At 45.4% G+C, this 14205-nt stretch overlaps 1 protein-coding gene across 1 annotated transcript in view; it reads left to right on the top strand.

Annotated features, from left to right (window-relative positions):
• The window catches only part of LOC144490390 (tetraspanin-5), a 97963-nt gene that overhangs the window by 66178 nt on the left and 17580 nt on the right, over positions 1 to 14205 (top strand). The window contains exons 2-3 of the mRNA XM_078208166.1: positions 5386 to 5436; positions 12187 to 12333. Coding sequence (XP_078064292.1) covers positions 5386 to 5436; positions 12187 to 12333 — 198 coding nt within the window. The remainder of the gene's footprint in view (positions 1 to 5385; positions 5437 to 12186; positions 12334 to 14205) is intronic.

Here is a 14205-nt window from a genome sequence, read left to right on the forward strand (position 1 = left end):
CTTCAGCTAATTCACCTTTGCTTTGGGTCCCACCCCCCTGCCAAACTAGTTTAAATCCTCCCGTGTGACACTAGCAAACCTCCCGGCCAGAATATTTATGCTCCTCCAGTTTAGATGCAACCCGTCCTTCTTGTACAGGTCCCATCTGCCCCGGAAGAGACCCCAATGGTCCAGATATCCGAAACCCTCCTCCTACACCAACCACGTGTTGAGCTGCACTATCTTCCTATTCCTAGCCTCACTGGCACGTGGCACAGGGAGTAATCCTGAGATTACAACCCTAGAAGTCCTGCTTTTTAATTTTCTACCTAACTCCCTAAACTGCTGCTGCAGGACCTCATCACTCTTCCTGTCTATGTCGTTTGTATCAATATGCACCATGACCTCACCCTCTCCCTTCAGAATGCTTTCTGTCCGTTCAGAGATATCCTGGACCCTGGCACCGGGAAGGCAACATCCCATCCTGGAGACTCTTTCACGTCCACAGAAACGCCTATCTGCACCCCTAACTATAGAGTCCCCTATAACTATTGCTCTAGTCCTCTTTGTCCCTCCCTGCTTAACAACAGAGCCAGTCATGGTACCACTGCTTTGGCTGCTGCTGCTGGTGTCCCCTGATAGCCCATCTCCCCCAACAGTATCCAAAACGGTATACTTGTTAGAGAGGGGGATGACCACAGGGGATTCCTGCATTGACTGCCTGCCCCTTCTGGCGGTCACCCATCTATCTGCCTGCACCTTGGGTGTGACCACGTCTCTAAAGCTTCTATCTATGACACTTTCCGCCTCCTTCATGCTCCTAAGTGCATCCAACTGCTGCTCCAACCTATCCATGCGTTCTGTAAAGAGCTGCAATTGGGTGCACTTCCTGCAGACATAGTCGTCCGAGATGCTGGGAACGTCACGGATCTCCCACATCTCCCAAGTGCAGCACTTAACCCCACTGACCGACATTTCGAGCACCAATGAAATTATTTGAAAAAAAATTATAAAACTCTTACCTTCACTTTTACCTTCTCACAGTGGCCTTTTTTTTTTGGTTAGAGGAGGAGGGAGGGAGGGAAACACTAATGTCGTGTTTCGGGTTTACCGCTCCTTGACACCCAGATCTTCTGCTTCCCACTTCTTGGTAAATGTTGCTGGTCCGACTTCTCCCAGAATGCACCAGTGAAGTCCCTCAGCTGCCTCTACCAGATGCTCTAACTCCTGTTTATCAGTTACTCGGAGAAATAAAAGTCGTTTCCAGGGTAACTTATCCCAATGCATACAGTATTGGCCTCCTTATTTAAGGAAGAATGTAAATGTGTTGGAAGTAGTTCAGAGAAGGTTTACTAGACGAATACTTGGAATGGGTGGGTTGTCTTATGAGGAAAGGTTGGACAGGCTAGGCTTGTATCCACTGGAGTTTAGAAGAGTAAGAGGCGACTTGATTGAAACCTTTAAGCTCCTGAGGGGTCTTGACAAAGCCATAAGACATAGGAGCAGAATTAGGCCATTCGGCCCATTGACCGCCATTCAATCATGGCTGATATTTTTCTCACCCTCGTTCTCCTGCCTTTTCCCCATAATGCCTGATCCCCTTATTAATCAAGAACCTATCTATCTCTGTCTTAAAGACACTCAATGACCCGGCCTCTACAGCCTTCTGCGGCAAAGGGTTCCACAGATTCACCACTCTCTCTGACTGAAGAAATTCCTCCTAATCTGTTTTAAAAGATTGTCCCTTTAGCCTGAGGTTGTACCCTCTGGTTCTAGTTTTTCTGACTAGTGGAAACATCCTCTCCACGTCCACTCTATCCAGGCCTTGCAGTATCTTGTAAGTTTCAATAAGATTCCCCCCCCCCCCCCCCCCCCCCCCCCATCCCCCATCCTTCTAAACTCCATCGACCCAGAGTCCTCAACCGTTCCTCATACGACAAGCTCTTCATTCCAGGGATCATTCTTGTGAACAAGGCGGATGTGGTGAGGATGTTTCTTCTTGTGGGAGAATCTAGAATTAGGGATCACTGTTTAAAAATAAGGGGTCGCCCATTTAAGACGGAGATGGAGAATTTTTTTTCTTTGAGGGCTGTCAGCCTTTGGAACTCTGCTTTCACCGCCTTTTGAGGAGGCGATGTTTTGAATATTTGTAAGGCAGAGTTAGCTAGATTCTTGATAAGCAAGGCTATGGAAGAGAGCAAAGGGACTCTGGTGGGAGTGAGATTTGGCTAACCTCAAGTTTTATTTGAACCCCTACGGCAAACGACAGCTTTTTATTTTTGCTGAGTTGCAAATCTCTGCACTTCAAAGTATGAGTAGAGTGCAAAGGCTGTACTTCCACACATCCAGTGATGTACATGTCTAATGTATTGACTGCAAATTCTTCACAGTAGAGCTAGGGTTTTGCAGGTGGGGGAGTGCTCAACTCTGCAACTGAAAACATTTCTTTGCTGGCTTGTTAAATAATTTACTACACGGAATGTTCAAGTCTGAGGTCACGTACCAACTGACTCAAGAGCAGCTTCTTCCCTGCTGCCATCAGACTTTTGAATGGACCTACCTTGCATTAAGTTGATCTTTCTCTACACCCTAGCTATGACTGTAACACTACATTCTGCACTCTCTCCTTTCCTTCTCTATGAACGGTATGCTTTGTCTGCATAGCACGCAAGAAACAATACTTTTCACTGTTAAAGTTTGAAGTTTTAAAGTTTATTTATTAGTGTCACAAGTAGGCTTACATTAACACTGCAATGAAGTTACTGTGAGAATCCCCTAGTTGCCACATTCCGGCGCCTGTTCGGGTACACTGAGGGAGAGTTTAGCATGGCCAATGCTCCTAATCAGCACGTCTTTCGGACTGTGGGAGGAAACCAGAGCACCCGGAGGAAACCCATGCAGACACGGGGAGAACGTGCAGACTCCCCACACACACACACGCACACACTTACCCAAGCTGGGAATCGGACGCAGGTCCCTGGCGCTGAGAGGCAGCGGTGCTAATCATCATGCTACCCATGCTAATACATGTGACAATAATAAATCAAATCAACACTACAAAAGGGTGATTCTTTGGCAAGCTATAAGCTCAAGACATCAATAAACATGTGCAATGGGATGAGTGTTGTGAAGAATGAACAATACATTGCTGCATTGGTATGTTTTACAGGAGATTTGGAATCTTATTTCCAGTGTGCTGTTGGATTGTGCATTGTTACTTCCATTTGAAGATGTGTTAATAGACTTTCCGGAAAATTGTAAATCCAAGACCTCACTTGCCGACTATGGATCAGCTTTGAGAAGCTGCAGCTGTATTTTTTTGCTCTGGATAAAATTCCAGGTGGATGTGTGTCAGCAGCAAATAAAGGAATTTCTGAATCCGATTAAGTGAAGTCTTTATAGAATCATATGGCACAGAAGGAGGCCATTTGGCCTATCATGCTGTGCTGACTCTTTTGAAAGACCTAAGCAGTTGGTCCCTCAAAGGTGACCTAGGAGCAAGAAAAGAGCCATTCAGGCGTGCTCTGCAATTTGATAAGGTTATGGGTGATCTGATTGTCTACTTCTTGCGTCCTTTGACATTCTTGTCAGTCAAGAATCTATCCAAATCAGATTTAAAAATATTCATTGATGCTGCCTCCACTGCTCCCTTGGGAAGAGAATTGCACAGACTCAATAACTAACCTTTACCATTTCAAGTATTGATCCAATTCCCTTTTGGAAGGTACTATTAAATCTACTTCTGCCTCTCTTTCAGGCAGTGTGTTTCAAACCATAACTCTAATTTAAAATAACATTTTCCTCATCTCCGTCTCTGGCCAATTGCATTAAATCAGTACCCTCTGGTTACTGAGCCTGGTGCCAGTGCAAATAATTCCAATTTACTTACTCATAGAATCATTGAACCCCTACAGTGCAGAAGGAGGCCATTCGGCCCATCAAGTCTGTACCGGCCACAATCCCACCCAGGCCCTATTCCCCACAAAACTCCATCAAAACCTCGCTGGATTTTGAACACCTCCATTAAATACCCCCATAAGCTTTTCTGCTCTAAGGACAACAATCCCAGCTTCTCCTGTCTCCCCACATAACTTAAAGCCCCTCATCCCCGGTACCGTTCCAGTGAGTCTCTTTTTATTATCTCCAAGGCCTTGATGTCCATCCTGAAATATTCGTGTTGAGGGCTAATCAGTGATTTCACAGAATTTCATCGAATCCTACAGTGCAGAAGGAGGCCATTCAGCCCATTGAGTCTGTACCGGCCACAATCCCACCCAGGCCCTAGTCCCATAACCCCACACATTTACCCGGCTAATCCCCTGACACTAAGGGGCAATTTAGCGTAGCCAATCCACCTAACTTGCACATCATTGATTTGTGAAGGCTTAGTGTAGTTGCGAGCCTCTTTTAAGGGGTGAGGATTTGGCGGGTCAGTCGGGCCAAAGAGTGTGAATCTTGGGGCTGAGCACACGCTCTCTGGAATCTGGAGACTAGAGTCGAAATCATCAGTAGCATCTTTCTCCCCCCTCTGTATATAGTTACTCCTGTTGTTTAATAGTTCCTTAGCTACTCCATTGGTGGTCACCATTCTTTCCAAGATATTACAGATGGCATAACTTGTTTTCTATGTTCTTGATAGATGACGTAGTAAGAGAGAGAGCAATTAAAAAGAAGTATTGATTGTCACATGATTATGTCGTTGCAGACAGCAACAGGCCAATCAGAGACTTCATAATCTAGACTTCTATGACCTCGCCTTAAATCATTGCATCTGAGATCCAGGACTATATATTGCTTAAAAGCAAATTATTGCGGATGTTGGGATCTGAAACCAAAAGAGAAAATGCTGGAAAATCTCAGCAGGTCTGGCAGCATCTGTTAAGGAGAGAAAAGAGCTGACATTTTGAATCCAGATGACCCTTTGACAAAGGAGATTTGACAAAGGGTCATCTGGACTTGAAATGGCAGCTCTTTTCTCTCCTTCCAGATGCTGCCAGACCTGCTGAGATTTTCCATTGTATATTGCTCCTGGCTTCACAGGGACAGTTGAAGACCATTCAGCCCCTTGAGTCCTGTTCTGCTATTCAATTAGAAGGTGACTGATCTGAAGATCAACTTGGTCTATCTTCGTTCTGTAACCTTTCATACTCTTGTCTACAGAAACCTATCTCAGTTTTGAAATTGTTTTTAAGTTTGTGACCCCTTGTTCTGGACTTGCCCAATGCCACCAGAGGAGAATATTTCTCTCGATCTCCCCTAACCAAATCCTTTGTCTCAAAAAATCAGATCATTCCTTAATTTTCTATGCTATACGCTTCCGTGTCTCCACAAGCCTAAAGGTTATTAGTAAATTTTGATCATCCACGGGGCAAGCTAATCTCCTCATTGTTTGTTTCTCTTTTCCAGTTTTTGGGAATTGCCTTTCTAGGAATTGGTCTGTGGGCCTGGAGTGAAAAGGTAAGACAACCAAGCTACATGTAGAGCAATTACATAAAATAGCCCCAGGCTTGCTTTGGTTTAATTTGAATGAAATGTCTTTGGTGGAGAATATTCCTGTTTGGTTCGCGAGACTGGAATTTCAAAAGTAAAAGTTGAAAAGTTTTGGGAAGGCCAGGCTCCATGACGATGTGCATGTTGGGTGACCAATGGCTACAGTCTTGGGGGCAGGAGGCCATGTGATGCCATCTCCCAGAGTGTATCCAGTCAGACTTTGGGCAGCACAGTGGTTAGCACTGCTGTCTCACAATGCCAGTGACCCGGGTTCGATTCCCGGCTTGGGTCACTGCCTGCATGGAGTTTGCACATTCTCCTCGTGTCTGCATGGGTTTCCTCCGGGTGCTCCGGTTTCCTCCCACAGCCCAAAAATGTGCGGGTTAGGTGGATTGGCCCTTAGTGTCAGGGGGACTAGCTAGGGTAAATGCATGGGGTTATGGGTATAGGGCCTAGGTGATGCAGCCTCGATGGGCCAAATGGCCACCTTCTGGAGTGTAGGATTCTATGACTTGGCAACCATATTGGTTGACGATGGCCTAGTGGTATTATCACAAGACTATTAACTGAGAAACTCGGCCAATGTTCTGGGGACTTGGGTTCAAATCCCGCCATGGTAGATGGTGGAATTTGAATTCAATTTTTAAAAATCTGGAATTAAGAATCTACTGATGATCATGAAACCATTGTTGATTGTCGGAAAAACACATCTGGTTCACTAATGTCTTTTAGGGAAGGAAATCTGCCGTCCTTACCTGGTCTGGCCTACATGTGACTCCAGAGCCACAGCAATGTGGTTGACTCTCAACTGCCCTCCAAGGGTAACTAGAGATGGGCAATAAATGCTGGGCCCAGCCAGCGACGCCCATGTCCCACGAATGATTTTTTAAAAAACCCTATTAAGATGTTGGCTGAATGCACCCCATGATTCTTGGATCTCATGGTTGCCTAACAACCTGTCAAAGAACAAAGAACAATACAGCACAGGAACAGGCCCTTCGGCCCCCCAAGCCCGCGCCGCTCCCCGGTCCAGGATTGAATCCTGAATCCAGGATCCCCGCCCAATTTTCCAGCCTATCTACATACCAATATCCTATCCACCGAGCTGTCCCTCACAGCTACGATGCTTTGTTCATTACAACCTATTAACTCACCCCCACCCCCCCATTCCAGACCATGTGATCTCCAGGGAGAGGCGAAAACCCAGAGTGAAAAACCCCAGGGCCAATATGGGGGAAAAAAATCTGGGAAATTCCTCTCCGACCCCCTGAGGCGATCGAAACGAGTCCAGGAGATCACAATGGCCCCGATCGGAAAATGCTTCCCAACCCTAGTCATTTCCACTTCCACGAACACCATATGAATTCCCTGCCCCCGAGACAGGTTCCCAACTATCCGCTGTCATCACGTTGTGTTCCATTTGGGCCTTCGTGATTAGCCCTTACTGTTGTTGATCCCTCTCGCGTCCACCCACCACCTCAGAAACACAGTGGCCTTTAACTAAATTCACTGAAAAGAAGCTAGACCTATAATCACTGTCTATTGAATTGGGTATCAGTGGAGGTGCTAGGAGGACTTGAGTTGCCAAATGGTGGCCTCCTGCATCGTAGTGATTCTATGTTCATACTCTTATCACTTCCCATAAGGAAAAAAAAACAATTTTCAAATTACACTCTCCCCTCAAAAAACTAAAGCCCACAAGGTGAATGTCTGGTTCTGATTGGTCAATAAGAAGTCTCACAACATCAGGTTAAAGTCCACCAGGTTTATTTGGCAGCACAAGCTTCCGGAATAAACCTGTTGGACTTTAACCTGGTGTTGTGAGACTTCTTACTGTGCCCACCCCAGTCCAATGCCGGCATCTCCACATCATGGCTACAGTCCACTGGTGTGTATTGTTTGGTTCTGTGACCTGTCAATCACTCGCTACAGGTGAGCAATGGGGTATGAATCATTGAATCATAGAATTGCTGCAATGCAGAAGGAGGCCATTCAGCCCATCGAGTCTGCACCAACCCATCTTTTTTTTTTATCTTACTCGGGCTGTATCCCCACAACCCCACATATTTGCCCCACTAATCCCCTTAACCTAAACATCTTGGGACACTTAAGGGACAATTTAGCGTGGCCAATCCACCTAAGCTGCACATCTTTCAGTGGGAGGAAAGCAGAGTACCCGGAGGAAACCCACACAGACACGGGGAGAACGTGCAAACTCCACACAGACAATGACCCAAGCTGGGATTTGAACCCGGGTCCCTGGCGCTGAGAGGCAGCAGTGCTAGCCACTGTGCCACCATGCTGCACAAACTGAATACAACTGAAGACAGTGCCAGAAAGCAGATGGAAGAGCACAAAAGTTTTGCGATTAGAGCTGTCCCATCGAGAACCATTTTGGAAGGAAATAAATTTGCCGCCGGCTCAAGGTGGGAGTTGAGGTGGCAGGAGCAGGGGGAGAGAGGGAGATGGTGTTTGAATTAAAACATACTGCAGTTCTTGACAATCCTCAAGAAGTATAGAGTAATGGCTTTAAATCAGAATGGCAAAATAGGAAAGGTTCAGTGCAACCAATTTTATAGCTAAGTTTGCTGATTGAACTTCGCTGCAAGTTGGACAACTCTCTGGTTCCCAGTGCCTGAACAGTCCAATTTGCAAAAGGAAGGAATTAAATGGAAAGACATTGAGGCCTTGGAGAAAGTACAAAACAGATTTACCAAGATGACACCATAGCTGAGAAGGTATAACCATCGTGGAAGTCTGAACATGCTGTGGATCTTTATTCTAGAAAATGGAGGCTGATGGGGCAGTGGGGAAGTGAATCGTGATGGGGGTCTTTTTAAAATTATTAAAAGTTTGAACATCCTTTAGTATGAGATAGTCACTCCTACATCTAATAGGGAATTTAGAGGAAAGTTTTTTCTATTTGGAGAGTGGTGAGAATGTGGAACTTGTGACCACAAAGAGTGTTTGAGGTTAATAATGTAGATGCATTTGTGGGGAAGCCACACGCACTGGAAGAGGGAGAAAGGGATAAAAGGACCTGCTGAGACAGTAAAAGGATGGAGGGTGGGAGGAGTTTAATGTCGATGATAAAGGCCATTTGGGCCAAACGGTCTATTTCTGTGCTGTACATTCAATAGCAATTTTACAAAGGGAATTTAGCATATAATTGGAGGGGTATAGGGAGAGAACAGGACTGATTGGATAGCTCTTTCAAAGAGCCAGTATGTGCACAATGGGCCAAGTGGCCACCTCCTATGCTATGTGATTTTGTGATTCTGCATCCGTGGCTTTTACTTGGGGCTGCCGTCCTGCAATGCAGTGAGGTTATTTAACGAATAATGAATGTAGTCAGAAATTTTTTTTTTAAAAAACGCATACAGTTAGACCCTGAAATGAAAAGGATAAAGAAAATTTTTGTTGCAGTGATGTGCAGGTCACTGGGCGTGGGCACCAGATGGCTGTCTGGTGAAATAAATGCTGAATTACTAATAATGCACTGGACTGTTTCAGCCTTGTCCAATTGCCTAACTGGGTCACTAACCCTCTTGGGCCATGCGCTAATGTAACAAACCATTGCTAGGCTCATTAATTGGGCCCAGAATTAGTATTGTTTGAAATTTGATGATCGTAAATGTTTATTCCAATGTAAACCAAAATGGCTTGCAGCAAACTCATTCTCAAATCTTTGGTTGCAAAAAGGAAAGACTTTCATTTTTTATTTAATAAAAAATGTAGACCCCCATGGTTGTCTAGAAAAATACAGGGGAAGCTTAAACAGAGAAAGAAAGCTCATGATGGGCACAAAAAACTCAACACTGCAGATAGCCTAGAGGAGTATAGAAAGTACAGAGATCGAGTTTTAAAAAAGAAATAAGGTAGTCAAAGAGAGGGCATGAAAAAATATAAGCAAGATTAAGGAAAACGCAAAGATGTTTTACCAATATAAAGAGCAAAAGGATAGTTAAGGAAAAAGTGAGGACCTATCAGAGATGAAGAAGGGAACTTGTGTGAAGATGCAGAGGGTATGGGGAAGAGTTTTCAATGAATTTCTTGTTTCCATATTCATAAAGGAAAGGGATAATTCAGATACTGTAATCCAAGAGAAACAGTGTGAAATGTTGGATTAAATAATCATAATGTAAGAGGAAGTGTTGGGGGAGTTGGAATCCTTGAAAGTGGATAAGTTCCTAGAGCCGGATGGATTGTTCCTTAGGATGTTGAAGGAGGTCAGGGAGGAAATAGCAAGTACTCTGAGGATTATTTTCCAATCTTCACCAGACACAGATGAGGTGCCGGGGGATTGGAGAAATACAAATATGGTTCTGTTGTTTAAAAAGGAATAAAGGAAATGCCAAACAACCTCAGGCTAAAGGGATGATCCTTTAAAACAGATGAGGAGGAATTTTTTTAGCCAGGGGGTGGTGAATCTGTGGAACTCTTTGCCGCAGAAGGCTGTAGAGGCCAGGTCATTGGGTGTCTTTAAGACAGAAGTAGATAGGTTCTTGATTAATAAGGGGATCAGGGGTAATGGGGATGAGAAAAATATCAGCCATGATTGAATGGCGGAGCAGATTCGATGGGCCGAGTGGCCTAATTCTGCTCCTATGTCTTATGGTCTTAAGTGGTGTTCCGCAGGGCTCAATGTTGGGACCCCTGCTGTTTGTTTTGTATGTTAATGATTTGGACTGGAATGTGGGGGGCACAATTGGAAATTTGCAGATGACACAAAAATTAGCTGTGTAGAGGATAGTGCAGAGGACAGCTGTAAGCTCCAAAATGTTATAGATGGGATGGTGGAGTGTGCAGCAAGGTGGCAGATGGAGTTAACTCTGATGGGTGGCACAGTGGTTAGCACTACTGCTTCATAGCACGAGGGACCCAGGTTCGATTGCATCCTTGGATCACTGCCTGTGTGGAATTTGCACATTCTCCCTGTCGCTGCGTGGGTTTCCTCCGGGTGCTCAGGTTTCCTCCCACAATCCAAAGATGTGTGGGTAAGGTTGATTGGCTGTGCTAAAAAATTGCCCTTAGTGTCCCAAGATGTGTAGATTAGGATGGATTAGCAGGGTAAATGCATGTGGTTACGGGGATAGGGTCTGGGTGGGATGCTCTGTCGGAGAGTAGGTGCAGACTCAGTGGGCTGAATGGCCTCCTCCTGCACTGCAGGGTTTCCATGAGTGTATGAGGTAATGCATTTAGGGAGGTCAAACAGTAAAAGGGGATACAGAAATATGCTGAGAGGGATAGATGAAGTGGGAGATCTTGGCGTGCAAGTGCACAGGTCCCTAAAGGTAGCAGCACAGGTAGATAAAGTAAAGAAGGCATATGGAATGCTCTCCTTCACTGGCAGAGGTGCAGAATACAAAAGTAAAGATATAATGATGAAACTGTACCAGACACTGGTGAGGCCACAACTGGAGTATTGCGTACAGTTCTGGTCACCACATTACAGGGAGGATGTAATTGCTCTGGAGAGAGCGCAGAGAAGATTTACTGGAATGTTGCCAGGCTGGTGAATTGTAGTTACGAAGAAGGATTGGAGAAGTTGGGGCTGTTTTCCTTGGAACAGAGAAGGCTGAGGAGTGACATGATTGAGGTATACAACATTGAGAGAGGTAGGGAGATAGTAGACAGGAGGAACCTATCTCTCTAGGCAGAGAGTTCAAAACCATGGGTCATAGATTGAAGCTAAGTGGCAGAAGGATTGGGGGTACATGAGGAAAGGCCTTTTTAACCCAGCGGTTGGTGGGTGTCTGGAATTCACTGCCTGAGTTGGTGGCGGGCGCAGAGACCGTAAACTCATATTAAAAAGTACCTGGATCTGCACCTTAAATATAGGATTATGGGCCAGTTCAGGAAGATGGGATTAGAAAGGGCACCTGGGTGTCTTTGGGTCGGTGTGGACACGATGGGCTGAATGGCCCCCCCTGTGCTATATCACTTCTGTGCTTCTATTTAAAGCAAAAAGTTCTATCTGTAAAGCACTGTTTTTTAAGAGTTGAAGTGGTGTTGGCACACGCCTGGGATTTTATGTATCTTGTTTTTAAGACTGCAGTCAGATGGGATCCTTGAGTTTATTTGTGGCTGTACGCAATATGCACATTTGGAAAGGTACCAGGTTTTGGTGAATGCCTGTTTGTGAAGTTTGGTTGTGAGTTGAAGTGTTTTATTAGTAACATGGGTTTCACCAACTTCCTCCCAGATGGAATCGGAGATCCGAGGCGGTTGGTGGCTCTCGCGCCTTTATTGTACGAACACCGTTTGAACAGGTTGCCTGTTGTTATTTGTGGGAGCTTGCTGCCATGTTTCCTAAATTACATCAATGATACCACTTCAAAAGAAAAGGTAGTTGGTGGACTGTAACGTGCGTTGGGATGTCCTGAAGTTGATGTAAAAAGGCAAATGTTTAAGTGGCCCAGAATCCCTGCAGCACAGGAGGAGGCCATTTGGCCCATTGAACCTGCACTGACAACAATCCCACCCAAGTCCTATCCCCATAACCCCACCTGCTAATCCCCCTGAGGGGCAATTTTAGCATGGCCAATGGGTAAGATGCTCTTTTGGAGAGTCGGTGCAGACCAGATGGGCTGAATGGTCTCTTTCTGCACTGTAGGGATTCTGTGGTTATAATGAGAGAGATTGAACTAATGGGTTTTGAATTGTATCTATAATGTTATGTCAGCTGTGTACCTATTTTTTCTTTCTTTCTTCCAGGGAGTGCTGTCCAATATTTCATCCATCACAGACCTGGGCGGCTTTGATCCGGTCTGGCTGTTCCTTGTGGTGGGAGGTGTGATGTTCATTCTGGGATTTGCCGGGTGTATTGGAGCGTTACGAGAGAACACCTTTTTGTTGAAGTTTGTAAGTACTCCACAAACATTCTTCACAGGGGAGGTCCCCGGAACTGTGACAGTCCAGATTTTGCCAGCTCCGATTGGGTGTGGTGTGGGTGGTTTAGCACAGGTGGGTTTAGAAAGGAAGCAATTGGGGGTGTCGCCCCCTCAGAGTCACACATGTGACCTGGATTGTCAGTCTCCGAAAGGGAATGAAATTTGACAGGTTCAGAAGAGTTGTTGCAAAGAGGCCTTCAAGGAGCTTGTAACTAGATTGAATTATAGAAAAATTGCAAGAGTGTTACCAACTGACAGGAATGGTGGCTCAGTGGTTAGCATTGCTGCCCCACAGCGCCAGGGACCCAGGTTCGATTCCGGCCTCGGGTCACTGTCTGCGTGGAGTCTGCACGTTCTCCCCGTGTCTGCGTGGGTTTCCTCCCGGGTGGGGTCCGGTTTCCTCCCACACTCCAAAGTTGTGCGGGGTAGGTTGATTGGCCATGCTAAGTTGACCCCAATGTCAGGGGGAGTAGTAGGGTAAATGTGTGGGGTTATGGGAATAGGGCCTGAGTGGGATTGTGGTTGGGACAGCCTCGATGGGCCAAATGGGGATCTATGGATCTGTGGAAGTAAAATCAAGAGATGTGAGCACTCTGTATGTGGAGCAGAACATCCCAAGTGGTGACACAGAAACTGCTGGAAATATTCAGGTGACTTGGCAGCATCTGTGGAGAAAGAATCCAGCACAACCTGCTTCTAGCATTCGTGATATTTTGCTGCTGCTTACGATGTGTGGGGTGGTACGGGGATTTGATGATTGTTGTAGTGTCACAAAGCTGGCCCACACTTCTACTAACTCATATATGTTTGAATGTAAAACAGAATGTTGCGTTGGTATATCGGCTAATTGGGCTGCAGTGAGAAAGTGTTGCTGTCACTTAACTTTGTATCATTCTCCTAATTTTCTTTTAAAAACAAAAGGTCAAATTTAAAATGAACCAAGAAGTGCTCTGTATGTAGAATAACAAAGGTGAATTCTATAATTGTACATACATCCTGAGACAAACCAACTGAGGGTGACACAGTGGTTAGTGCTGCTGCCTCACAGCGCCAGGGACCCGAGTTCGATTCCTGGCTTGGGCCACTGTCTGCGCAGAGTCTGCACGTTCTCCCCGTGTCTGCGTGGGTTTCCTCCGGGTGCTCCAGTTTCCCCCCAAAGGCTTCCTTCTGTCCTGTTAAGGATTCTATGGTTTCTCTTTCATTTTGGATGTTTCTATCTCCAGCCATTGGGCACAGTGCTTGCATTGTTCCAGGCTCTTGAACACCAGGAATTCCAACACCCTCGGTACTTTGCAAACTTGGCAACACAGCATATCCTGCTGTGCCCAGTGGACTGCGTGAACATTATATTAGTAATGGTTGAGATGAGCACCAGGAAAATTCCTTGTATGTCGCGATGTGATGGGACATCTTTAGCGTGAGAAATATGTTCAGGACTCACCGTTTTGTTGCCTTGAGGTTTCTTGGGTGTTTTTACAAACAAGTGTTTTCAGTAACTTTGAGCAAAATGCCAAAAGCAAAATCTTTCATTTATATAGCACCTTTAACACAGGAAGCCCACGGGTGCTTTACCAAAGCCTAATCAAGCAGAATATGACACCAAGTCATGCAATGGGATATTAAGGCAAATGCTCAAATACTTGGCTGATGAGGTCAGCTTTAAGGAATTGCTCAAATGAGGAAAGAGAGGTTTAGGAATTCCAGAGCTTGGGGCCCAGGCAGCTGAATATCTGGCCGTCAATAGTGGAGCGATTAAAATCAGTGATGCCCAAAAAGGCAGAGTGCTCTAGGACTGAGATTCCAGAGACCAGGGAGAGGTGAGGATGAAAATTTGGAAATTAAA

Source organism: Mustelus asterias, chromosome 1, assembly GCF_964213995.1.
Source record: "Mustelus asterias chromosome 1, sMusAst1.hap1.1, whole genome shotgun sequence".
Classification (NCBI taxonomy): Eukaryota; Metazoa; Chordata; class Chondrichthyes; order Carcharhiniformes; family Triakidae; genus Mustelus; species Mustelus asterias.